Source organism: Nothoprocta perdicaria, unplaced genomic scaffold (assembly GCF_003342845.1).
Source record: "Nothoprocta perdicaria isolate Ctin4 unplaced genomic scaffold, notPer1 scaffold_87, whole genome shotgun sequence".
Taxonomy (NCBI): domain Eukaryota; kingdom Metazoa; phylum Chordata; class Aves; order Tinamiformes; family Tinamidae; genus Nothoprocta; species Nothoprocta perdicaria.
Genome location: NW_020456165.1, coordinates 1,020,560 through 1,048,066, shown reverse-complemented (window position 1 = coordinate 1,048,066; position 27,507 = coordinate 1,020,560). Strand labels below are relative to the sequence as shown.

The window sequence follows — 27,507 nt, the reverse complement described above, 5'->3', positions numbered from 1 at the left end:
CTGCATGGTAGGAGCATATTCATTCAATGTATTCAGTGGCTACTCACACTGTTAGACGAATCCTGGTTAAGCAGCAGCTGCAGAATCTGTAGGCAACTGTTGATAAAATATCTATATGCAAGATGCAAAAGTTAGTCGCAAATTGCATGTTTGTCCGTTTAGACTTGAGGCACTTGAGAGATGAACATAGTATGGAACTGATCTTTGTGCTAATACAAAGCCTCAGGCTTCGTGACTGTATTGGAGGCTGAGCTTTCAACTCTGAAGAAGCACTACTTAAAATCTTTAGGGTGCTTCATATTGTAAACTATAGTAAGAGACTCATTTTAGGAAGGATTTCTAGTTTTAGCATCTCTTCTGACTTTAAAATGGTTTATTTAAAAATTAAACTCTCTCTCTTAACATGCTTGCTGCTTGTAACTAAAAATCTGAGAAGCTTTGAGCTAAAAGCACTTTCCCCTTAGTTTTAAATTAGCTTTGCCATATTTCTCACGACTTGATGTTTGAAGCAAAGTGGAGGTTCCCCAATCCTTCAGCTGAACTGGGGATAACAGCGTCTCAGATATCTGTCTGTCCAGATTTAATGAAGCTGGGCAGCATGCTGCTTTTACTGTCACTGCAGATCTGAGCTACATATGGAATTTACAATATGCAATTGAGCAATTTGCTTAAGAAGGTTTGCATTTTAAAATAAGGGAAGATATGGAGAGATATGTATGGAGAAACAGAGAATGAACGAGTGGACTGGAAGCATCTGTTTTGGGGCTAAAATATTTTAAAATAACCCCAACAACCTAATTGGGGTAATTTTATAGCAAATTTTATACTAATCTGTGATTTTTAAGACTTAATTTGGATTGTCTTGAATTTTGAGTTTTATTTCTAACTTAAAGTTTTTTTCTGCACTTGATAGAGTAGTCAAAAAAGACTGCTTATCACTAATTGTATTAAATCAACTTTATTTTCCTCTTATGAAGTGTATGCCTATAGATATTAGATAAACCACAGTTCTGATGTAGATGAGTTCACTTGCTGCAGTGTATTACTCCAATTAACATGTGGCGTTGAAAATGCTAACAGCATGTTGCTCACCTTTGCTTTTGTTTCATTAAGAAAAAAAAAGTCTAAATAACTCTGCATTTCTTCTCTCTCAGGAAGATTCAGAGCGGGCTCGGTATTCTCACCGGTCCAGCCGACATTCATACTTGGTTTGTGTCCAAACTGTGTTTTTTTCCTCATTCCATCATGTGCTTTAAAAAATAAATTTTATCTGGATTTTGGTTTAATTCTTCTAGGCAACACATGATGCTTAATTATTAATCTTAGGGTCAGAATTTTAAGTTGCATGTAATATTAAAATTCATCCTGATGTTTATTTCCATCAATATTAAGATCATCTATGTATTTTTGTATACTTTTCATGAATAGAAACGATGTCATGCCTTAATTCTTTGAGTTTGCATTACACATGTATTTTACATACATCTATATATATATATATAAAAAACATATAAATAAAATATGGCTCTTCTCCAGATAACACTTTTTAGTATATTTTAGAATATGTTTGTGGTGAATAGGAGTAGAAGTTTGGAAACTGCTTGAAAATATGTCATTCAGCAATGTAGTATTTGAAATTACTTTTATTTGATGACATATTTTAAGTATCATTCTCTAGTGTTATTTCTACTTAAAATTTTGTGCTTTACTTAAGCTTTAGAAAAGTTGAATCGTTCCACTTGCTTAGACTTCAAGTATTTTTGAGTAATAATATATAATTCTGTTTTTCCTGTCAGGGTAAATACTGAGTAAATACTACTCATGACTCATATCTTCCTGTGATCGGTGCCTCTTAATGAAGATCGGTTACACTGTCTTGTAGCTTTGATTCCAAATTGCTGCCCTGGTATTTTCTTATACTTTAAGTACTACCAGGTCTCCGTAATGCTTGTGAAAGAAGCAGAAGGACATAGCTTAAAATACAAAGAATGCAATATTATGCAGGGCTTAACTCTTTGGGAAGACTGTGGGAAGATACGATTCATTAATAATAGATCCTTATCTGAATGATGCAAGGTATCCCAAATCCTGCTAATAGAAATCCCTTTATACTGCCTTTTCTGTTGTTTTTGTCATTGATATTTTTATCGCAGGGTAGAAATAATTTTTCTCTTTTCCATGGATATGCCTAGGAACAGGCTCTCTGATACATAGACTAAGAGAGGGAGAAAACCTAAGGTCAAAGGGATTTTCTGTTTATTTAGAAGGTTATTCTTATTTTATATAAAATGTCTCTGTGTGGGTTTTTAAAGAAAGAATGTTCTTCCTAAGAGTTTTAGGCTGTTCTATAGCGTCTTTAAGGTGAGCTTGCAAAGTGCATTATTAAGTAAATGCTTTTGCAACTTATCACATGGGTATTCTCACCAAATAAATCTTGCAAATCAAGTAAATCAAGTAAATGGCTGGCTTCTTTGTAGACAGAAATGTTTACAGAAAACATTATAGTCAGTGCTATGTGCTGTCATTTGTAGCCTTGTGAGCTCGTGCTAACATCCAGATTGAGCTGATAGAGAGTAAGAAGCCATCCTTGAACACGTAGCTCATAAAACAGGGCTTTATTTTCTGTCAATTACCCAAAATCTCTTTACAACTGGATCTGTTAGTTTGTGCCTTTTCAGGTGAAGTTTAGCAGCTACCTGTATTTGCCTTGAGAGGATTATTTTAAGTTTTTTGTATTGATCTAATCTTTGCAATTTCATTCTTAAGAGTTCTTTGGATGCCAGTGGGTCACACAGGAGCAGAACAAGCGCTTCCCGGAGGAGAGACCTTGTGGTGTGTAGCCTGGAACAAACGTGTGCTGATGTGCTCCCACTCTAACCATTTCTGTGCCTACTCACCAAAAGCAGGAGTTCTGTCAAAGTGGCCTTATGAAAGCAGCATCAACTGGACTGTTGCAGGGGCTGATAGAATAATGCAGTGATTTCTCTGTGATAGCAAATTTAAGGGCTCAAATAAAACTTGTAACTGGAAGGCAACCTCAGATTTTCATTTTGAAGGGAATAAGTAGGCCCTCCAGTCAGACTCTTCCAGTGTCCCCAAAGGGGAAATAAAACGAGATGGCCAAACCTGTACGAGGTTCTCTTGGTACAAAGGCATTGTTGAAAGCTGGGCCAGGAAACCTTTTATTTTTCCACCCAAATTATATTGATTGCTGTGTTACATAATGCTAACCTACGATAAAGACAGAAACACAAGAAGAAATTCTTTTTCTTCAGAAGTATAGTTTCTGAATATTCTGTAGTATTTCTAATGCCTAACTTAGGCAATTTATCAGTCTTTACATGAAACATGTTTGTTAGTAAACTCATAATGGTTTGTAGTTAAGGCATAAGTTAAGTGCTATAATAAGTTATCTGAGTTGGATCTGGCTGCGTTCTCTCACAGAGCTGTTGCTCTTTTTAGCCATCAGATCTAGAATATTGATGCCATCCGAACTCTTTCCATAGCCTGCGTGTATGAACTTTCTCAGGAGGGAAGAGAAGACTAATGAAGTCACATATTGCAGATGTCTATCTTATATAAGCATTTTTATTATTCTATCTTTACAATATCTTATGTATACTTGTGTGACATACACAGATTAGATTTAGTGAAGTCATACAGTTTTCAAAAACTTTTAGGTGTGTGTGTGCGCATGTATTTGTGTTCTTTATTTACATGTAGAGATTTATGTTGTTTTAATGGAGAATTATTTAGTTCTAGAAAAAATGTAGGTTTATATACATTTTACTATTACTTTACTATTTACTTAATATAAGTAAATTTTTACTTAAACTTTTACTATACTTAAACTTTTACTATAACTTTACTATTACTTGATAAGAAGGAATCTTAAGTAGAGTGTGTCCCATTCTCATAGGAGTTATGCCAAGTAAGACTTGGGCACATCTCAAGCAAAGATGCACCAGGTACCACTGAAAAGAATATAGAGCTACTTAAAATACTGAATTTGTTTAAACGGTGTTATCTGTTTCAGATATGTGGCATAATCTGTAGTACTATATGTTGTTAGTTTATATAGGATTTATTTACTGAAAAGCGTGAATCCTCGTTTAATCCAAGATAAGGATAATTATAGCTTAACAGTACTCTCCTTAGCCATGATAGAATATTATACTAAGCATGTAATTAGAATTTTCTATGGCTTTTCCACTATAGTTGATAAATATCTCAGGTTGTTATGAACTCTCTGAGCTTTAAGATTGAACATGCTGTTACATGGTAGTAGTAATTAAAGATTTTTTTATTCGTAGAGTCATGCTTACAGTGAGTCTCCTAGTACAAAGAAGAAAACTGCTTCTTTCCATAAAGACCTCTTGGTTAGTTATCAAAAGCAAAATTTACTACAAATATACTAACTTTGTGGAGTCGTCTTACATGTGCGTCTAACATGTGCGTTTCTTAGCTTGCTTACACATGCATACCTAACTTTCAGGAACAAAACTCTAGTATTGACCAAGTCCTGACCTGAACTTGAGTGCTTGCAACTGCATTCACATCAGTGGAATTAAATCAATGGAACTTAGTTAATTTAAATTGTATGCTAGGCCTTTAGAAGGCTCTAGAATCATTTCAATATATCAATTCTGTGGAATAAGGTTGTTCAGTCAGGTTGGAGGTGCCTGTTTTATTGCTTTATCCTCTGTTGCTTAGAGTTATGTTCAATGTAGATGTGGAATAAAGTAAATTGTTTACCATAAACGTTGCATTTATCCCAATAAATTGTTGGGAAAATCCTTTGGACTTTGATTTTCAGAAAAATTGCTAGAAGAGTTTAGTGAATAAAAAACTAATGTGATACTGGGAAACTACTTTTTTGGCTTTAACTTGTGAAAGGATTTTAACATTAAGTATTTGTTTCATGGGTCGCAGGAGTAAGAGCAGGAGTGAACGTGTCTGTTGAGACAGGAATTTGTGCTTTATTTATTTATATTATGGTATTTCTCTGCATATTTAGGGATGCTATTGCAACTATATATGTCCATCCCCTATTCTTATTTTCCATGTATTTTATGCCTCGTTTTCTGTTAAGATCTACTTCTCAGCATTTTCTTCTTCATGAGGGGGAGAGAATAAAACTAGTTTGATAGAAAATTGGTGTTGATGCGTAGTGTTGAAGTGTGCAGTACGCGCTTCAGAAAGCCAAGTAGACTTTGAGTCTACTCTAAGGAAATATTTTTTACAACTTCCTGTGCAAGTTAAAAGCTTGAGAATGTTTGGGCAATATCATCATGGAACTTTTATTCCTGGGATCTTTAAATGAAACTTGTGTTTTTTTGTATCTTTCTTTTTCCACAGAGTGGAATTTACCATGATCAAAGAAATTATAGCAGCCTTAGATATAGTAAACCAGCTTCTTCCTACCATACTCGGGTCTGTCTTTTCACTCTATTCACTCTATTTGTTCTACTTTCTCATATTTTATAAAGCTAACTTCTCTCTCCTCTTTTCTATAACATTGTAAATGATTACAGCTAGCAGTAATTACATGTTTTCCTTTCATAAAACTAGTCTATAATATGTAAATTATGTTCTGCATACATGGAGATTTAAAATGTCTTGAATTAATGTGTATATATATAATATATTCCAAAAAAAGCTACTGTGACTCTTTCCTAAAAAGTCCTGTTGAACAGCCTCGTTTCCTTGTGAAGTTAAAGCGTAGCACCAATATACGGCTTTCTCCTATAGTAATATAAGTGATAAACTCATGCTCTAAGATGAGGAGTTGCAGCTGCTGTAATTTCAGAAATTCTCATGGTCAAATTAAATAAGTAGCTAGAGAAAACTGGCATATCTTTGGGTAGTTGTTTAGTTTCTTATTATACTTTTATTCAGTATTTTAATCTCTAGAGCTTTTTTGTTGAATGTAGAACAAAAGCTACGCTCACTGTCCACCGAAAACGCATTTGACTTTCTCTGTTCTTCGCACTACAGTCCTATTCTCTATGCAGTGATCCAGTGGCAACTACTAGGAGTTACAGGGTTAGTACGATGCGAAAGAATGTTTTACCTAGTGCTGGTTGTTTTAATTGCCCTTATAAATTTAAAACTACACTTCTCTTCATAGGTGTCTCCCTCTGTAAATACTGGTTTAATAAGGAGTACCAGTTTGGTTCGTAACCACCATTTGCATGGTTGCCTTAAATTTGTGTTGTATGGCCGTGTGGATTGAGCATATTACATCTGCATTCTTTCCATGTTTCTAAAGAAAGCTAAAGCTTGTGTGTGTCTTACTTTGGGGAGGCCTTAATTGCTTTTAATGTTGCTAGATTTCCTCTTCAAATATTTTGGTAATTGCGATTTTGCTGCTCTTTTTGTGGACGTGCATAAAGTTTGAATAAAAGTTATGTTAAACAGTGGAGTCCTAAAGAACAAGTTAAACCAGGCATATTAAAGAAAAAAATATGTATAGTATGAAAAAGTCTAGTTTCAGAATAAGCAAAAATCTGAATGGGTAAATCACTGTCTTTCTGAGGTTACAGAAATTTGTGGTAAGTGCACTTTTAAATTCTTTCACATGGCATGTATTATTTAAGATCAGTAATCATGCAAAATTAAACTGCTTTTGGAAAATCTGCATGGTTGAGGCAAAATAAAACTCTTTGATAACCCCTTTGGTAAGGGTGCAATAAAGCTTCAGTTCCCAGGGTGAGCAAGTAGTGGAAAAATAAATTGTGCTTTAAATATTTAATTTTCTTGTGAAAAATGAGGCTTTTTATTATATTATTTTTCAAGGGAAATCTTTGGTTTATATTTGGGAGTAAAATTCCTTAATAGCGTGAAGAAATACTGCTAGTAAAGAAAATACTGTTCTCCATCCTTTCCAAAAGCATAGCGGAGAAGGGAAAATGCATTGATAGGATAAGGATAAGATAATAGGAGGTTTCACTGCTCGGTACCTTCCAGTACATAAAGATGTGGCACTGTTATTTCCAAGGCCAAACGTAAGAAGTTTTCCATTCCCTCTTTCTCAGGCGTCTTTGTGTGGTGATGGATTTCATAGCTCATATAGCTCTCGCACTGTAAGTGTACTCAGCTCTTGGTGATTTCTTTCGAAATATTTATTTTCTGGAGATGCAAATGAGTGACAGTTGTGAAAATTTCCTTCATGGCTTCTCCTCAGCCATCTGAATACAGTTACTCTTCAAGAGCGAGCTCCATTCGAAGCAGCCCCGTGGTGAGCGTTCCTCTCGCATGTCTCGCGGAGAGCTTCCCTACTAACCTGCAGGAGTCAGGGGGCTGCTTGGCACCGTGGATCCTTTTCACCACTTAACATTCACTTCCTGTGCTCTTTCTGTGATTGCTTGTTGCTGTCATGGTGGGTGGCTCATTGAAAGTGTCAGCTGGGTATTCCCTGGAAGTCAAAATGGAAAGTAAGAGGGAACTTGAACAGATAAGAAAATACAGCTGGGAAACTACGGTGCATCTCATATTCAAAATCTATCAGTTCTGGTGAAGGGGGGCAGTTTGTGCAGCATATATTGTATCTAGAATTTATTCAGGACTCCTGAAGTAGCTTTGCTTCAGTGGGGATTAGAAAAACTCCTGAAGGACGTGCACATATGATGGTTCCCCTGGCTGGTGAAATGGAGCTCATAATTTCTAGAATCTGGAGCAGTTTAGCAAGAGAGGCTCCGTCCTTAGGTGCTGCTGCTGCAGGTTCTAGTTTAGGAGCATCGTGCTAGTTCTTAGGCTTTCTTATGGAGATTTTGAAGGTGTTTTCGCCTATTCAGTCAATTGTAATGAAGCAAGTTTGTACTTCGGGGGGGGAAAAAAATAAACTGCAATTTTTTTGTGTTATCTGTAGAATAACACTTTTTTTCCATTGGTCAACATTAATATGTATACATTGTGTAAAATGTGTATTAACCATGATTCACAAATCAAAGTTAATGTTATTGCTGTGCACTCTGTTATGCTCGATATGCAGAGAATAAGTATTTTAGACCCTTAATATTTACTAGTTTTGTAGCCATTTTTTGAGGATTTTAGAATGTAAGGCATACCTAATGCTTTCAGCATAACTGTTCCTTTTAAAGACCCTTCCTTCAGTTCAGAAAAACTGTCTGAATGTCTGTTTTCAAGTGTGGGATTTGTGGTCTTTGTTAGAACATTCTAATTGTCTACATCTCTTTTTCCATGCTGAATGACTATCATTAATCACACTATGCAAATTATTCATGCAAATAAGCAAGCCTTTTTTCAGCCTGACAATTTTATTATTATTACAAAAGAAAAGTTTATCTTTTAAAGCTTATAGTGTGCAGATGATCAAATAGAAAGAATAGTATCCAATAATCCTACCATAAATGGGCTGAGGGATAGTATGGTGAGCTGGGTTGCATGTTTCTATTTGAAGCTTTTTTATTCCTTAACTTTTCCCCGTTTGTTGTATTTAGTGTGTTGTGTACTAATCAGTAGCAAAGATGTGTCTTGCAAATGAAAAAGAGTGTATGGTTGTCCTAAGTGCCACTTCAGTATGTGCTTAGTAAAATATTTCACTTGATTTTCCTATGACAATTGTATTGCTGTTATCATGCCTTTTGGCAAGAAGTGCTGTGAGTATTCGTGTATTTCCTTCCCCTTTTTTTAGGTCCTTGTCTGACATAACTTTGGGGAAAATGCTTATCTTCTGTTGTAGAGCATCTTAAAAGTTTGAATAGCAGCAAGCCCAGATTGTATTTGCAATTACTGCTCTTGTGCTTGTGATCAGAAGAAGAGACAAGATTTGTAGAGAGAAGTAATAATTTTAGTTATGAACTTTCTTTGACCTCTCCACCTAGTGTTGTGATCCACGAACATTATTTTTAAAAATATATATTTAACTTTTGTAGTCCATTTGGCATAGTATTAGTACTAAATCCTTTTGCACCTGTGACTTTAGTTTTTTATCACACTAGGTGAGAAAAGGAAATCAATAAATGCTCATTGCCTTCATATTGTTTTTACATACCTTAAATTATAAGACTATATGTTTAAAAATTACAAATATACGTACTAACCAAAATGCTTATATCAGTGTGGCTCTTGAATTATTCAAGTAGACAGAATTCAAATGTCAAAAATAGAAAAAGCCAGCGGTGTTAAAACGTTAGAAATCTGTCACTAAATTGCACAAGTTGCAATTTAAGATATGATTTAGTATAATTCTGTCAATAAACTTTTGTTAATGCTGTGATGTCACTTTCAATTTCATTCATTCTTCTCCCTGTCTGTCTTTTGAAGTCCTCTGATTTTTCTGATCAAAGTGAAACTGCTGCTGACTATTTTAGTCGTCCCAACCGCAGGGGAAGCATCGTTTCTGATGCGGATGATGCCCAAGGTTTGAATAGTGTGAGTGAAATGCTTGATATTACCTTGTGGTGAATGCAGCAAGCTTAAACGTCCTGGATTTTTGTTTTTGTATTTAAGAGGAAAGAAATATTGTAGAAGAGCTTGGATTATGTAATGGCAGATGGCTTTGAGTTGGATTGCTAGGGTTTATTTCAAGCCAAATGCTGTTTTTAATATAAAAATGTCAGGAGTCCTTGAATTTCATTTCAACTATTTTATATGTAAATAGTCACATTTGTGAAAAAGATATCTCACTAACATTTAGTGAGGATGAGACCAGGCTGCATCATTCATGTTTATCAAGTACAAGGAAGTTCCACATGAGAAGTCGTTGAATTTCAGGGACTCCTTTCCATTTGACTCTGCATGCTGCTTGTGTGTTGAAGAACTTCTGCCTGTTGCTTGAAGCACGTGATAAACACTTTACACTTTTTGTTGTGTGACTGAAGCATCTCTGAAATGTAAAAATACTTTTGGTGAAAATTAATGTATGAATTAGTGTCTTGTAGAGTTTTTATGTAAATTTGGACTCCTAGTTTTATATTCTTGGAGGTGTGTTCTCTTTAGTACTTGTTAGTGTTCTTTCCACCAAGAAGCGCACTGCTGACAATAAACACAGCTGCCTCTTTTTTGCTACAGGTAGTACTAGAAATAGCTCTATTACCTGATAATGATTTTGTTTATTTTAGTATAAATGACAGGAATATTTCTATTCTTATGCTTGCCTTTGAAGGAAGTAAAGGTAGGAAATAGGCTTAGAGCCTTAAATCTTGGAAAGTTAGAGCGTTGGACTTGGAAAGTTATGTAGTCTGGCATTGGACATTTTCTGAGTGTCACCAAGAGACCTCCCTTTAGGAGATGCTTGTTTCTTGAATTGGAAATCTTTATGGAGCAAAGGCAGTCTAAGTTCTTTCTCAGACTAAGGTGTATGCAAAAGATGGGGAGAAAAGGAAGAAATTACATGGTGGAGAGTTTATGTAGTGCTTCACTTTTTTTTTTTTGGTCTTCTACATGCATTCCAAGGCCCGCGTACTGACAGTATTGCATCTATGTATTTTTTTCAAGTATCCCAACACCAGCTTTTGGTCAGGTGGGCTACCTCTGCTCCTTTGCTTTCAATAACCTATAGAAAGGGAACGATTGCCAGTGTTTCAGTGACACGTGATACAAGCCACAGTGACTACCATTCTATACCAACTTTGCAAAGGTAGAAACTTTCTCTTTAGCTGTGGATCCATCTAGCTGATTTTCTTAGAAAAAGTCAGTACACGTTCCTAAGCACTTGGTTTCCTCTATTTGAGAGAAAAAGAGAAAGTTAGATGGATCCACAGCTAAATTGAACTGTTGGCCCTGGTCCTGCTTTGGGAGGGAGGCCAAACCAAATGACTTCCCCAGTGCCCTTGCAGGCACCGTTCCTGTGATGCAGCTTTTAGGTGGTACTTAATGCTGCAGAGCTCATATTATAATGATGCAGGATATTTATTGTCTGTGTTCCAAGCGTAAGAGAGGCCAGTCATTTCTCTAGTTTAAATTCTAGTTTTTTCTCCTCCCTCTACAGTAAAGCTGCTTTCCTGGAACCTAGTGCTCTGCTAAGGGGGCGTCGAGACCAAGATTGGCAATGACAGTAATTTTGCAGTTGCTTTTCTTCTTGTAGTCATTGTTATTTTAACTTATTCCATATAGATATTTCATAACAATAGGATTCTTCACATCATTTTGTCATCACAGTGGTGAGAAATATTTATTGTTTACAATTTTAAGACATTGTTGGAGACTGCTGATTTGTTAATGAAAAATTATATTGCTCCTGTACAAATCATAATAGCAGGAAAAAGAAAGATCTCATGGGGTGGGCTTGTTTCTGCATTGGTTGGGGCATGCTTCCAAATCACTTGGGCTGGAGAAAAGTCTTTGGAGAAGTGAGGTAATACAGCAGTCATGCCAGTATTAGAGCATATGTCAACTTACGGATGTCATTTTACACCATCTATTTTGATTCACAGAAATGTTGGAGGGAAAACTGTAATGAAAGCTGATAATATCAGAGCTTCCTAGCTAAAAAGTTCGGGGATATATTTAAGTTTTTTCTCTTGCTCAAGCTTCAACACTTAAAACATGAGCTGCAGTTGTTTAGTAGGTTGCTGTTAATACATTTCAAGCATGTATTCACTTGCCTTGTTCTTGTCCTGATGTAATTGCTGGTTTTGCTGAAGAGTTTGGAGTAATGAGCGTGTTTCCTAACGCCTGACATGCACACGGGCGTCACTTGTAACCTAAACTGCACTGCGGAAAGATTTCCATTCGTTATGCCACCAAGTGTTGCAATCACTGCTGAAATATGAGATGCTGAAACATTTTTGTTGGGCATTACACTTTGATTTTTTTTGATTGTCTTGTAACAATTTCTTCTTTAAAGTTGCTGAGTTATATGCATTTACTTAATATTTAAAGTAAAAATTTTGCAGTTAGTTAAACTACCCTTCCAGGCTGACTTTTTTTCCCCTCTCCCCTTCTCCCCGTTTTGCCCCTTCCCCCTCCCTCTCAGTATTTACTAACTTTTTTTTTTATTTGTTTCTTTCTTTTTCCTGAAATATTTCTCAGTGTCTGAGAAATTCACTGCAGAAGATGCTGCTTCCTGTAGACCTTAATCACAGCAGGTATATTGTAATTATTTTCCTTTTTCTCTTTCAGCTGGAAGAAAAGAGTGAAAAGACACATTTGGAAATTTATTCAAGGGTAAGAGCTCTTAATTTAAGTATTATTGAAGATCAGTGTTCAACATTAATTCACAAGCTTTGAAGTAGTTCCAAAAGTTGAAATGTTAGGTGTTTTTAGTAGAGTGTAATTTAGTTATTTCATAGACCTTGCAAAGTGATATCTTTGAACATCTCTCTACTAGGAATTAATGGGCTTTGCGCCTTTTATTTACCGAGAAATTTTTATTTACTTTTAATAACGTTTCTTATAAGTCATTCTTTCTACAAGGAAATAGCAGAAAAGGTTAATTTTTAAGAGAACAGGGTTGTAAAAATTTGGATAATGAATGCTGTTGGAGACATTCTTGTGAATGCTGTATGGCAGCAATTGTAACTTTAAGAAGTGTTTTGAACTTTCATAGTTTCCAGTACTAACAGCTCCCACATGGCAGTGTTCAGAACAGAACAGTCAAAATAAAATTGAGATGTTAGGATGAGCCATCTAGATTTTCTCTGTGCTGTTATATAACCTTAGTGCTCTGTTAGCTTCTTAGAAATAAAGCAGGTATCACCGAAGAGAAACCAACACTAAGAAAACCTAAGTGTTGGAAAGTAATCAATGGAAAATACCGTCTGTAACCTAGCATTAATAAATGGTAGAAGAGAGAGGAAAAAGGTGTCTTGTGACTGTGTAATAATTCATAAAGAATAAGGTCAGATCAGCAATAGGAGGTCGCTCCCTCAGAAATCACGATGTGGTGCCTGATACGTTGTCTTCCACTTTTTAAGCCGTCATCTCGCAATTCAATAAGTGCAACTCCTCTAAGTGGCAACTCGTCCAGGAGAGGAAGTGGAGACACGAGCAGTTTGGTGGATCCTGATGCCTCCCTAAGTGAACTACGGGTAAACTGCCTTATTGGAGAATTTGGAGCTAGTTTAAAGTCATATCTGTTACTATGAAGAATTTTCTTTGCTCTTGGGCTTCTGTCTTCCCTTTTTTTTATAGAAAAAGTTATGGAATGTAGCTTTCAGTCAGAGGAGAGACATATATATATATATGTCATGATAATTATATTGGTTGTGTTCATAAATATTTGTAGTGCTAATGTTTTGACTTTTATTAAAAAAAAAGTGTATATCAAATTTGAAATAGCTTTTTGCTATGTCTGAAAAATTTAAGTTCCCTTGACTTGGATTCAGTGCTATAAACAAAATCTTAATTTTCTTCCGGTTGAGCATTGTGAATTAAATATAACTCCTGAGAGTTACTGCAGGCTTTGGCATTTGACAGAACTGCATGGAAACCTTTTTAATGCTCGTTCAGCTATAAATTCTTTCCCCGTACTACTTATACAATGGTTCATTCCTATGTCCTGCAGGATATCTATGATCTTAAGGACCAGATACACGATGTAGAAGGGAGATACATGCAGGGACTTAAAGAACTGAAGGTATCAGGGCTTTTTCCAAGCATGCGTCCGTGGGGGTTCTGTGGGTAATGGAGGTGGCACTGGCTCCCCTAACCATGCAAGGCTTTACTAACTAGCTTGTTTAATTTCTTTAAAGCATGTGTCTAACATTTAATGCTTAGAGCACATCATTATTTGTCGTGTGGGTAAATTTTTAAGATACACTGTCTCACTGTACATTTAGAAACAAATGCTGTTTATTTGGCTTATATTAAAATAGTATTAAATGTTCTCCTAAGCAGGTGTTTTCTGGTAGGATGATGAGATGCACTCTATATTTTTAGTGTTTTGCAGTGTTAGCCATTTAATGGGAATTCAGAGTAATTGGATATTGAAGGGGGAAGAGAAGTGGGATAAGTCATGACCTTAACTAAGAAATGTAGACTTCCAACTTCAGAAAATACTGAATTCTATAATTTCTATAAATTCTATGAAAATCAAACCAAAGTGTTATTTTAGAAAAATGCAAGTGTCTACTCAATTAGGAATTTATAGTTAATCTATGTTATTATTATTCTGTTCTGTGTTGAAGGGAGATTCAATGCAGCAAGTGATGTGACTAACAATATTTTTCAGTATAGTTGTTCTATTCTCTTTTCTTTTACCAAGCTATGAATAGTTCTGTGTAAAACCAGCGAGTTCTAAGAATATTTTTGTATATTCATATAGAGAATGAATTTAATACTACTTGTCATTAAGTAGTATAACAACAAATCAACGTCCTCCTTGAATTCCTTTAATATAATATTGAATAGTACGGTCGATGATTGAAATGATATATACAAAATTTCCCTCTCTAGAGTATAAGTAACCATGTTTGAATGTGGTAGTTAGAGGCTCAGATATAGTAATATGGTCAAAAATATACTTTATATTACATGGATTTCAAAAAGCAGAATTGTCACAAAGCTGTTTTTTTCCTAATACTACCAAATTCCATAGTGCTTTTAAAGCTTCCCAGAACAGGTTTGAGGGAGAGTTGCCAGATTTTTTAGAAATAGATATGATTGCATTAACTTTGAATGAAGAGATGAGATGGCCTTGTGATTCCAAACAGCAAACACTTGTGCCCGTTGGCCAGCGTGGCCGGGCTGCCCTTGGAGTCCTTTCTAATGCACGGCCCATTTCACGCAGTTGCACTCCCCAAAGAGCGCGGTGTGCTGCGCACGGTAAGAGCTCAATGTACCCTTGGCTGGCAGAATTGGTTTATATGGTTTTAAATTATCATTATATAAATCATTATAATCAATAATGCTAAATAATAGGGTTGAAAGTTAAATTGTCTTCCGTGGAGATTCTTTGGGGAGCCTTTTTCCTAATTGGGAAGGTTTTCTCAAGCACCATTTTAGCAGTTTTGTGTTGTGTGAGTTGAGTTACTAGGAGAGGTGCCACCTTTTCTGAGACATTGACTAACAGTGACCTGTAGCGGGGCGGCTTGCACATCTCTGTGGTTGTTCATCCGCATCGTGCTAAGAGTTTCTTACCTGGCTTCAGACCTGCTGGCGGTCAGCAAAATAAACTGCAGGAGGATCATTTTGACTTTGTCAGTTGTTCAAATCTCTTTATGTCTCTTGATTCATCTGTTTTGCTGACTCCATCCACTGTCCCATGAATCAGCCAGAAAGAACTCCTCCTTTCCTCAGATTTTCTCTTCCTTTTTCTACGTTTAAATTTTATCACTTGTTCATTTTGTGGGACTCTCAATCCTTACTGTTTTTCACTTAACTAAAGGTGACTGAACCTCCATGGGGTTTTGCAGCGTAGGGCACGTTTTGCAAGTCTCTTCCTCAGAAGGAAGGAACTGCTCCAAAGAGACCTTATTAATGTCCCAGTTCCCTTTCATAATTTTTGACATTTAGACAAAGCTTGGTTTCTTTTTCAAAAGTATAATTCCTATTTTTCTGTCTCAAAATGAATTTATTAAAGGAAATGGTTTAATCCTTTTTAACTCTAAAACTAGGGCTCTATAAAACTCAATTTTTGTATTTTGAAAATAGTTCATATTGCAGTCATTGCATATTTAAAAGTGCATGAAATAATAGTTGCTCCTATATCCAAATAGTTTATATTTGCTGCAGTTCCAGGGGAAAAAGTAGTATAAAATTGTGATGGTAAATGCAAGAGATGATAGAATTAGCTAAGTGGCGTTAGCGAGACTTGTTGTAGAGGTAGAGAGGTTGAATAAGTAAATCTTGATGTATTTCTCTATCTTCAGAAGATTTGTATTTAGGCTGGGATTGGGGGAGGAGTATGGAGAAAGCATTATCTTACTATGAAATAAAGACATCAAGTCTACTTAAACAGCTCGTAATAATACTTACTGGAAAAAAAGGATAAAAAAAATTACCTGAAAACTTCAAATCAGAATTCTAGAACTACATTTAAATAATGAGAATTGTTTTTAAACTACCCTTAAAGATATTTCTGCCATCTCTTGTCATTTGTTTACATGTGTGAGTTCTCTTTATGTTACATTTGTTGCTGCATTCTGAAGTGTTCCCTTGCATGTATCGAAAATGCAGCAAAGCTGTGTATTATTTAATTGTTTCTGTAATTTAGTAGTTATGAAGGTGGCAAAATACAGGTGAAATATTTGGTAGTTTTCATACGTTTGCTGTAACTGTCATTGCTGGCTATGGCATAACCTGAGTAGTGGAAATGACCATGACTTTATTTCTCTAAAGAAAAGACATGAATTCAGAAAAAAAGGATGTCAGCATCACTTTATTGTACAAGAGATAACACTCCTGAATGTTGTGGAGGTGTGATAACGTTACAGTGATTCATCCAAAAGCTAAGGCTCATGTGAGGCTTTCTGCTGTTTGTAGGATTCTCTAGCTGAAGTTGAAGAGAAGTACAAGAAAGCGATGGTGTCCAATGCTCAACTAGACAATGAGAAGAACAACCTGGTTTACCAAGTGGATATTTTAAAGGATGTCATTGAGGAGAAAGAAGAACAGATAGCAGAGTTCTACAGGGAAAATGAAGAGAAGTCAAAGGTAGTGTGGCTGTTTTGAGTTTTGGGGTTTTTTTTTTTTTGAAGGGGAGAAAATTAGAACTCATAAATCTTTTCTTCCATTGTAAATGTCACTAGATAAAATTGTCCATATAGCAAGTATCTAGAGAATTTAGTCACCAAATGTGTGAATTTTAGCTATTAGATTGTTTGAATTAAACGATTGCAATAATCTCTTTGGTAATGTTATGTTAAGCAAGCCTTCACCCCATTTTTTATTGGAGATGTTTCTCAAATCCAAACTAAATCATGCCTCCTGGTATTTATAGGAATTGGAGAGGCAGAAACACACATGCAGTGTTCTACAGCACAAGCTGGATGAACTTAAAGAAGGCCTTCGACAGAGAGATGAATTGATAGAGGTATGTTCGTCTTGGTGCATAATAGTATGTGTGCAAATAAAAATGGTCTAAGATTTGCATAGGTACAGTCTTTCTATGTGCAAAATTAATTTCATTATCAACTTGGGCTTGTTGAGAAAGAATTTTTCTAATTTTAGTGAGACGAGTATAAACTGTTAATCTCAGATTCTGAAGTCAATAATGTCACTACAAGATTTTCGAAAGTGTATTGCCTATTGTAAAATCCTTAATTCCTGAAAGAACGCTGGTTCTGTCATCAATGTTCCCTTTACTTTTTCCCTCTTTGAGGGTAGAGCTATTGTCTCCATTGCTCAAAATCTCTTTAGGCCTAGCCAAACGTTCTGATGCGCTGATAATGCCAGGGATCCTTCTTGGTTGGTATCTTCTCCCCACCAAGTTCTTGTGCTATACAAGCGGTAGCTCAATGAGCTCAGAGTCTTTAGAAAAAGCCCCAGAGATGCAGGGGATGCTGAGAAAAGGATCAAGGGCATGAGCTGGTGTTGGTGTGATTTACAAGCAGAAGGGAAGGACTCGGAGCAGCCAGAGTAGCAGCAGTGTGCAGCAGACGGGTGCTCATAGGCAGAAAACTTCCACACGTTCCCTTTGAAGCTCCGTCACATTCTCTGGAATCTCCTCGACTTCACTGCCAAGAAGAAACTTTCTGCTTCAGCATGAGTTGTATGGGTGCTGGGCTTCAAGGTGAAGGAATGAGGAATACGCAGCAGATGGTTCTGGAGTGTTTGCTTTGGTAGCACGCAGCATGGGCATTGAATAGGTGCACACAGCCCGTTCACATGTACCCAGATTTGTTTGTGCAGCTATTCCAAATAACCTAGCTGAAGGCAGTTAGGAGACTGGTTCTTGAAGAGGGCATCCTTTTCCACTCCCAAATGTTAAAATTAAGTTTAGTTTTGGGGGAGTGCATAAAAATATCTCTAGCCCTATTTTTCCTGTCCCAGTGTCGTCTTCTGAGTTTTATTAACATTGTCTTACAAATATCCTTTTTATTTACGGGTTAAAAGGTAGGTTTGGTTTTATTACATCAGTAGAAGATGTTTGTTTGTATTTAACATTGCTGGTAGAGAGATAGAGGGAGGTCTCTATCTAGAAATCAGTTAAGGTCCTTTCAATAACACTCAATCAAAAAATTAAAGATGGCTAATTCTGTGGCAATTAACTTTCAGATGTATTTCAATAGCTTAGGTGGTTGAATGTGAAAGCTGTTTTTATGTACATATGTATCTATATGCTTGTGGCTCTCCTGCAGGCTTTAGTCTGTGAACAAGATGGTTTCTGTTTGGTTTTTAAATGGCAGAATCTTGGAAGTAGGGGGTTGGGGGAACTCACTTCCATACAGTTCTTGTTGGTATATGGAAATTACTGCAAGGTAATTATTTTTGTAAAGAAAGGATGTTATTCTCAGTTTGAGATTTGTTACTAATAAGTAAATAAAAGCAGTTCCAGCTGTAGCTAAATTTTCCCATCAACAGTAATTCAATAAAATCACAATTCCGCATAAATTTCAAGAGACCCCAGGTTATAGTGGGTTGCATCCTTTTTCTTTTATGTCATGCTCATAAAGCCTTTGGTTGACTCCTACTGTATACTTTCCTTTATCTGTTCAGACATTTTTTCCCATTTCTTTACTTGTCTTTTTCTTCTTTTATTCTGTCTTCATCGTATTTGCTACAGGAGAAGCAACGAATGCAGCAGAATATAGACTGCATAACCAAAGAGGTGTTTGATCTCCAGGAGACAATTAATTGGAAAGATAAAAAAATAGGGGTATGGAATGATATGAGGGGAAGGTATTTTTTTGTTTTTAGAAGTAGACTGGTACTTTTTTTTTCTCCAAGGAATACTGTGTACACCAAAGAAACAAAGGCCACCTCAATTGGCAAAATGCTTTAAATGTCTAAATCTCTCTCCTCTTTAGAGAAAGGAAAAGAAATGAGCTCCACTTTATGTTTATTTATATAGTGGTGAATAGTGCTAACCAAATCTACAACATAACAAGTCCCTATGCATACAGGTCTTACTGCTTTTTTCAAAGAAATTTTATCTGTAGTATGAGTCCTAAAAAGTCAGTTTCCTTCATCCTAACAAATGTGAAAGATAGCTGGGTTCATGTGTAGGATATTTGTAAAATTTTTGAAGTGATTTTTCAAGTTTTTCATCCTCATAGAGACAAATGCAATTTGTGAAACTTCCTGTGCAGTCACCTGGCTGGCGCCGTAGGTGGAATTCCCCTGCAGCTCCCTTGGCAGAGGCTGCCGGGCGGGAGGGGACCCGGGCAGCTGCCCTGGCAGCTCTGGGGCCGCTCGCCTGGGCCAGGGCCGCCCCGGAGCCACCGCAGCTCTGGGCCCCTTGCACTCGCCGCTCTGGGGTTAGAAAGCAGAGTCCTGCCCTAGGAACTGCACCGGCATCGCCTGCCACCAAATGCATTTGATACCAGAAGTTTCTCTCTTCTGTTGCAACTAGCAGAATACTGCATTGATGTATTGCTCTAACATGCATTTTGGACAATTATTAAAATTCAGCGTACTGCAGTTGTCATGGGGAGCAATTTCAATACAGTTACCTTTGTTTCTTTCGTGGTATCAGTCTGTTCCTAAACATTCCTGCATGATGCAATGTTTAGTTAGATGTGTTTTGGGGGAAAAACGTGTGCACCTTTTTGCAGTTATCGTGGACAGGACTGTTTGTAGTGCATGCAGTGGGAAATCTGCCTGAAACACAGGGATGCTGCCGATTCAGCTAGAAAGGTCTGATTGACTCCTAGGGAGCAGAGCCGCAGGGTAGGTGTGCAGCCAAACCTGTGCCCATATTGTGCTTTTAGCTGATGCTCTCTTCTGCTAAGAGAGGCTGTTGGCTTTGGGGTTTTTTTTTTTCTTCACTCTCTGAAAATGGTTGTTTTTAGTACAGAGTGGCTATGACACTTCGACAGTGAATACACTAGTCTTATTGGGTGGATGCCAGGCTCATATAGCCAGGTTCTTTTATGAGTTATGTTTCCTACTTTGTGGCCTGTAAGTGCCACTGGTACCATGGATGTGATGCTTTAGGATTGTTGTCACTTGAGATCCAGTAAAATGTTAAATAGCCACTCTACAGCCTTATTTATAGCCGCTCTTCTTTCTATATATAGAAAGAAGAATACGTATTTATTATTTTAGTGTTTGATTTAGTTAGAAACTATCAAAAAGGAATCTATTAAACAGGTATCTACTGTGAGCCAGTACAGCTGTCGCAAAAAGCATGTAGCAATGAGGCTAGATAGGTGACTCCTTGTAAAGGATAGCTGCCAAAGTTAGATATTTATATGTATTAATTAGATTCAGTTCACCTTCTGATTTCTTTTGCTCAGCTCTTTGTATTTGTGTGTGGAAGTTCTCTCTGCTATCTGTTACATGCTTTTTCTCCGTGCCATTCTCTTCCTTGCCACGTGCCCGCTCAGGCCCTAGAGAGGCAGAAAGCTTTCTTTGACTGCGTTAAGAAAGAGCGAGATGAGCTCAGAGAGGAGCTGGCTGACCTGAAGGAGGCCGTGAGGAGAGGAGAGGTACGTCGGTAGGAGCTACCTGGAGTAACAAAGATCCAGGCGTGGGGGCTGCGATCAAAGTCAATGTAAAAGAGCAGTTAATGTTACACTCTTGCACAGCCTCAAAACCTGGCCTTTAGGGTAGGCTAGATTGAATCCTCTGTGTCACCATTTCCAGTAACTTGAAAAGCCCTTTAAAAACCCTTCTGCTGAGTTGTATTTTAGTGCTCTGGTGTGAATGCCGTGTTTCTCTTTGTGTTTTTTAGAAGCACGGATTAGTTATAATTCCTGACGGCACCCCAAACGGGGATGTCAACCACGAACCGGTGGTTGGTGCAATAACAGTCGTATCACAAGAAGCTGCCCAAGTCTTGGAATCTGCCGGAGAAGGACCACTAGGTAAAACATCCTCAAGTAATAATGTAGTAAGAGTTTATGAAACCTTTGTCTGCCTTCTGTTCTTTTTAAGCTGTGGTTTGCAGCCACAGAAGGACATCTGTGGTGCTCCTGAGATACTTGCTGTACTACTCTGAAGATTTTATTGTATTTTTTCACATGACTGTTTTATGAATAAACATATATTTCGTTGGACTAAATATAATGAGATATGCCAGGATGCTTGTGGCTGATTAAGTCTCTTTATTCATGTTGGCAAAATGTATAAGATTAGCCTAAAAGTGTAAGATTATTGAATCCTTTGATTAATATTTTCCATTGTTTTTGTGACAAAACATGACAAAACTTTAAAAGCATGCATCATCAGTGAGAGAGGTTCTGCAGAAAACAGTGCCTTGTATATTCTTTGCCCTTTTCATTGCCTTTTCTTTCCTTAGAAAAACCTGCAATACTTGAAAAGTAACGTGGATACCAAGAAAAGGGATTTGGAGAGGCCTTTAACTTGTTTTTCATTCTAAAGTTGAACAAGCTGTTGTGCATATAGTCAATCCCCTGCAAAACTTTAATTTTTCAAATCGTGAACGTGCAAGAAAACATTCTTATAAGCTCGCATATCTTTGCACAGCACATACAATAATTTAATATATTTGCTTTAATTAAAAATCAGGCTCAATTAATGTTTCTGACACGGTTCCATCATAGCAAAGTACAAACGTTATCTTTATGCCTTGTTTACCTCCAAGTAGTAAGTTCCAAGCGAGCGACTCTAATCTCAGCCCCGAACTGTGTGAGAGGGTATTTTGTAGCCATTATTGGTCTTCTGGATATTTGAGAAATTGAAACATGGCTTTGGGCCCTTTCTCCAGTGCTTTTTTTGTGGTTTGAGAACACAAATAATAAAAGCTTCTGCAAGCAGGTGGGAGGCCTTAGTGCCTTCCCTGAAGACACAGCAGGCTTTAAAAGTGAAGCAAAGGGAAGAGTGTACACTGCCATTAAGAAAACTGTGCTGGAAATAGCTGGGTTAGATGTTTGAATTATAAAACAGTTTTGTTCTGAATCTAAATTTGATCAAAGGTAATCCTCAGTTGACACTCAGTTGTTAGTGAATACTTGCAACATTTGGAAGTCTTGTTTTTAAAATCATTATAGTAATAACCAATGAATTAAATATTTTCCCTTTTTCTACTATTAACTAGAGGCTGATATTATTTAAGAAATCAAAGTATTCTATTCTTATGTAAACTTTTTTGTTTAGATTTGAAGAGCATTTTACTTTCCAGTTTAAGAAAATTGTGACATTTTTACTTATAGATTTCTCTTATTTTTAACTGGTTTACTTTGTTTTAGATGTGCGGCTACGAAAACTGGCTGGAGAAAAGGAGGAGTTATTGTCCCAGGTAAAAAAAAAAAAAAAAAAAAAAAACAAACAAAAAAAACAAGCAATCCTTTTCAATCAAAATTGCTGTAAAGGGATATTCAAATGTGCCCCCTTTTTAATAGTGTGTCTCCCAGCATATAGCAACATGCTAACAATAAATGCTAAGGTGCCTTAAATATTAAAGTGTTAATATAAAATACTCGCTTCCAGCCTGGCTGACTAGTGGGAATTATCAGCTCCATAATTATCTTAATTGTCATAATTATCGATGTGACCTGGTTCTGGGTTGGTGAAGGAACCACATGTCAGAACCTGGTTAGCTGAAATCCCACTTGCTGTCACCAGGAGAAAAAGAAAAATAAATGCTGTCATAGCAACAGTTCCTTGCATGGACTCTAAGTTATTTCTTTTCTTTTGTTCTGTGCCAAAATACTGAATTCAGTGAGCTGACATCCTCACAAGCTTAAGAGGCTCTTCTTTCCATGTTAACATTCCTTTCATCACTTCAGTTACTCAGATGGAAAATAAAATATTATCAAAGTAGTTGTATTTTAATGCAGTTTAGGATTGAGAAGAGTGCTCAAGAAATCTGAAGTCCAGCAGGCTTTTGTTAAGAACAGCATCGCTTCTGTGCATCCAGCTAAAAATACCTCAAAATTAAAGTGATGTCAATATCTGTTTTTGCTGGGAGTACGACTTTAATTCTGGTGTTTGCTGAATACCCAATTCTGGTATTGAATTGTGATTATTAAATATTTTATATGTGTATTTATGTGTATGTATATATATATATTTTAATGGACCTTTTATGCTTTGAGTATGCTATATCACAAGTGGGAGTTTTGCAAATATAATTGCCATACTATTGATCTGTAGGGCAATATTTTGCTTAGGGAGAGTCGACAAAACAATTCCCACTTCCTTCATGGACTCCAGGTATAGAGGACATAGCTGAGGAATCGGTGCTCCATGACTACTGGGAAAATTCCTGAGAGAGCTCCTGTAGCCTAAAGCCAGCAGCATAGGAGTAGCATGCACTGCAGACCTATCCAGGTAGAACAAAAGAGAGGACATCCCCCACCCTCAAAAGCTATGGATTATTTTTGCTGTAAACTCACTAGGATGTTACTGTTTAGAGTGGAAAAGGAATCCTTTGGAGGAACTCCAAGGAGACAGGACTCAAGTCCTTTGAACGTGCTGCCGGGAAGGCAGCCCCTTCGGGTGCCTCTGGTTGCACGGAGGCCCCGCAGCGCTGCCCGAGGCGCTGCGCTTGGGCAGCACGGAGCACCTTGGCCAGCAGCGGGACACCAGTGCCGCACTCGGGCACCAGCCTCCCAGCTGCCAAACCCTCTCAGCCAGAGGTGTCTCATGACTGCTTTCCCATTTGGACCCATGGCAAGTTTACATATATGACAACTGAACTGCTGGAAGTTGATTTTTTACAAGATACCGCTTCTGTTTCAGGTTAGAAAACTGAAGATGCAGTTGGAAGAAGAACGGCAGAAATACTCCCGAAGTGATGGCACAGACCCGGATGTAACAGGCTTAGAAAATGGTTCTGACTTGCAGCTATTTGAAATGCAGAGTAGGTACATGGTTGTGGTTCACAAGTATTTTTCTTGTGGGGAGAGGAAACACAGACCCTTCCTACTGTCTTTTCTATGTAGTTGTACAAAAGTAGTTGTAGGAATGAATGAGCACTGAGCAGCTAAGGTTTGTTGGTAAGTCTCCTCTCAGAAAATACCTTACTGTTTCTTCCAACCCCCTCCCCTGTTCCTTCCAACTCTCCCTTTCTTGGGAGGTTATTTTTTAGATGGCAATATTGCTTAGCGTGAATGCCAATACTTGAAAGTTAAAAATATTTAATTGAAAATACTTAATTGAAAAGTAAATTTTACTTGCGAAGTAAATACTCAAACTATTGAAGCTATTAAAACACATACCAAGTATGTGTTTTAATGTTGCTTCACACTGTGTTGCTCCACTCTGAGTGAGCTGTTTCTTCAGCTGCATGTGTTCCTCATCTGACAGACTGTCATTTAACCAGCTTGTTGCAGTTAGCTGGGCAGAGCACTGGCAATGTCAGTACTGAACAGCAGCATGAGAATAATGACCGAGCTTTCGCAGAATCTCCTTGTCAAGCAGGTTCGAGCCTTGTGCTCCTTATCTTCGTTCGCTTTTCCAGATGTCTACACGAAATGCTGTTGCTATTCTCCCTATTTAAGCCAGTTGCAGTGTGTTGGTTACTGTGGTGATTCTCTGCTTCTTTTCCTTTTTTTGTGAAGAATTTACTGATCTAAATGTGCATGTTTTAAAACATCTGAAATTTAATGCAGTCTCGTGTTCTCTGTATTACAGGAAAACTGTTCCCTTTTCTTAAAGACAACTTCCAGAAGAATATTTACCTCCTAATAGTCTGGAATATAGGCTTTTGAATAAAATAATTTTAATGCATTTGATTTCAAATGGAAACTGCCTATTGAGAGGGTTGCATTGAGTAATGTACTTGTGTCTTTTGTCTAGGAGATGCCAATAGACAAATTAGTGAATACAAATTTAAGCTTTCAAAGGCTGAACAAGACATAACTACCATGGAACAAAATGTAAGTATATATTTCTTCAGCTGTATCTGTATCATAGCAAATGGCACTTGCTCTGCTTTTACAAGAATTTTCTTAACAAATGCATGAAAACCTATTTCCTAATTTGATTTACTGTTTGTTTTGTAGTTTACACAAAGGAGCATTACATTGAGATTTGTTTCCTTTTTCCTGCATATCAACCCTTGGGACAAATGGGATTATGGTTCAGCTACGTTTAAAAACACTTAAACGATTATAGCTTGAATTAGAGCTACAGTTGGTTTTACTTGTCTTGCACAGCAGTGGAGTCATAAGCAGAGTGATCATTAGTGGGGCAGGGAGAGGGACACACAGCAAACCAGCTAATGGGCTGAATGCCACAATCCCAGCCCTGCTTCGCCTCTGCAGAGACCCCTCTGCATTCTTAACTTGCCCTGCCTTCTGTGCTCTCTCCCATACCCTGTGCCATTCTCTGCTGTTTCTTGTCACCCTCAGCAGGCAGTGAAGGGCACTGCAAGTTTCTGCCCTCCACTTCATCTGCTGCTTGAACATTTACTACTACTTTTAATCCCTCTCTTTCCAGTCATGGCTGCTGCTAACTCATTTCAATTGCCTCCTTGAAGATTCTGTGCTTAATTTGGAGGTTACCTTGTGGCTTGGTGCTTTTCAGGAGAGGCAGGTGGAGCACCCTATTACATTTTTGTACATTTATTTGGGTTTGCAGATTGGACGACTTGAGGGCCAGGTTGCAAGATACAAAAGTGCTGCAGAAAATGCAGAAAAAGTGGAAGATGAGCTCAAGGCTGAGAAGAGGAAGCTTCAGCGAGAGGTGAGCAGCTTCTGCTTTCAGAGTCACACCAAATTTCAGTTGTGGGCCACTGGCCCTTGTCTCCAACTCCTCGCTTTTTACAATGTTCTGCTACAGCTTCAAAGTGTTCTGAAAAGAGGCCACTAGTATTGCCTCCAGAAAATGACAACTGGAGCACATAAAGTACTCCCAGTTACAGTTTAACATGGCATTTTCTTGAAAGTAAAGATCTAAAATCCCATTTTTTTTCAAAGTGTGATGCTTTGTAGTATTTTCTTTTTTCATAAAAGTTACCAGGAAGCTCCATAGGGATGTGTCAGGTGTCAGCATTTTCCAGGGGAGCTGGAAAAGAGCTGGACTTAACTGTGCTCCTGACTTATTTCCTCTGTCAAGACCTCAGTTGAGCTTAAAGTGATAACTTTTGCTTTCATGTTATAGTTACGAACAGCACTGGATAAGATTGAAGAAATGGAGATGACCAATAACCACTTGATGAAAAGGCTGGAGAAGATGAAGGCAAATCGGACTGCGCTTTTATCTCAGCAGTGAAGTGAAAATAAAAGAATACTGTGCACTGCTCCTTGAATAACTAGCCCCTAGCTTGTTTTTAAGTACAGACTGTCATTGCCACAAACTGTTGGAACACTGAGCTGTTCAATAGTTTTTAGTTTCATAATTAAATGGCATCATTTTTCTGTAACTTATGAGAGAATGAGATGTAGGTTGAATTCCCCTGTGAATGACAGCAGTTTTTCCGTAGCGTTTGATTCTAGAGTCAGAGCTGGAGCACGATGCTGTATGATTGACTTAGCGATAGCAAATGTTTTCACAACTGTGGAATCAAGTTTACTCACGATCTCTTTTGGCTGCTTAATGATGCTTGATGCTTGGAGACAACTGCATGAATTCAAAAGACACTGTAATACTGTATTATAAACTAACAACTATATTTGCTCAAGACATCACACAGCACAAGTGCCTTTTATATGGTGCAATTTAGTCTTCAATGACGCTAGATTGTTGAAATAACCTTTGAAATCAGATAACATTTTATTTTAAGATACATATGGGGTATTCACTAAACTTTATACATTTTGAAAATGCTTTTTTGTAAAATATTTAAATTTATAAGAAAATAAATAGGGACTGTACATAAAAATCTGCTTTTTTTTGTTTTTGCATGGGCACCTCTGAGTTCGAGATAATTTTGTCAAATAGTAGCGCCCGATACAGGAGTGTAAGAGTATCTTATACTCTTATCTCTGTAAGAGTACAGATTTAAATCCTTGTGTTACACACTATCAAGTTGTGCATCGTCTGCTGCTTAAGTGTGAACTGAAATGTTAGGTGGGAGGCAGGGGGTGGGATATGTGGCTAAGGAGGTTATTAAATGGACACTTTACTGACCAGAAAAGGCGTTTGTTTTCTTTTAAACTCCTGAGTTACCAACAGGATAGAACAAAGTTGTAACACTGAATGCCCATCTTTACATTCTTAAGTATCTTTTCCATCTCTTTACAATAGTGATTTTGGCTGTAGCCCACGCTTGGTGGACATGAAGTGCTATTATGAACTTGCCTTCTTTTCCAGGTGGCATGTAGCAGGTGACAGACTTGTTGAATTACCCTTCTGAATCAGCTGAAGTTGGGCTATGCAGTGTAAGACTTTGTTTCAGGCCAGAAAGAGCCCAGCACTTGATTTGAGAGGAATTAATCCTTTAGACTGAAACCAGATGTTTTTCTGTAGCAAATCTCTCTCCAGGAGTTCCCAAGGCAACACAGGTTTCAGGCTGTTTGCGAGCAATGGCCTTAGTGCTTCTGCTTCTATCCCAGCTACTTTCCTTTTTCACAAAATTTAAGTACTTTC

General features: G+C 37.3%; 1 protein-coding gene across 3 annotated transcripts in view; it reads left to right on the top strand.

Moving 5' to 3' along the window:
• Positions 1–26,883, top strand: part of LRRFIP2 (LRR binding FLII interacting protein 2) — a 44,571-nt gene extending 17,688 nt beyond the window's left edge. Inside the window, exons 4-22 of one of the 3 annotated variants that reach the window (XM_026052336.1) lie at positions 1,155–1,247; positions 4,314–4,379; positions 5,359–5,433; positions 5,998–6,045; positions 7,038–7,085; positions 7,187–7,240; positions 8,324–8,397; positions 9,318–9,396; positions 12,088–12,132; positions 12,882–12,995; positions 16,390–16,560; positions 16,847–16,939; positions 20,397–20,498; positions 20,744–20,876; positions 22,221–22,270; positions 23,716–23,836; positions 24,775–24,854; positions 25,558–25,662; positions 26,080–26,883. In XM_026052336.1, the coding sequence (XP_025908121.1) occupies positions 1,155–1,247; positions 4,314–4,379; positions 5,359–5,433; positions 5,998–6,045; positions 7,038–7,085; positions 7,187–7,240; positions 8,324–8,397; positions 9,318–9,396; positions 12,088–12,132; positions 12,882–12,995; positions 16,390–16,560; positions 16,847–16,939; positions 20,397–20,498; positions 20,744–20,876; positions 22,221–22,270; positions 23,716–23,836; positions 24,775–24,854; positions 25,558–25,662; positions 26,080–26,190 (1,662 nt within the window). In that variant the 3' untranslated portion in view covers positions 26,191–26,883. Of the gene's footprint in view, positions 1–1,154; positions 1,248–4,313; positions 4,380–5,358; positions 5,434–5,997; positions 6,046–7,037; positions 7,086–7,186; positions 7,241–8,323; positions 8,398–9,317; positions 9,397–12,087; positions 12,133–12,881; positions 12,996–13,471; positions 13,544–16,389; positions 16,561–16,846; positions 16,940–20,396; positions 20,499–20,743; positions 20,877–22,220; positions 22,271–23,715; positions 23,837–24,774; positions 24,855–25,557; positions 25,663–26,079 lie in introns of all 3 variants that reach the window. The other 2 variants (XM_026052337.1, XM_026052338.1) reach the window with 2 other exon arrangements.
• Positions 26,884–27,507: the final 624 nt, after the last annotated feature.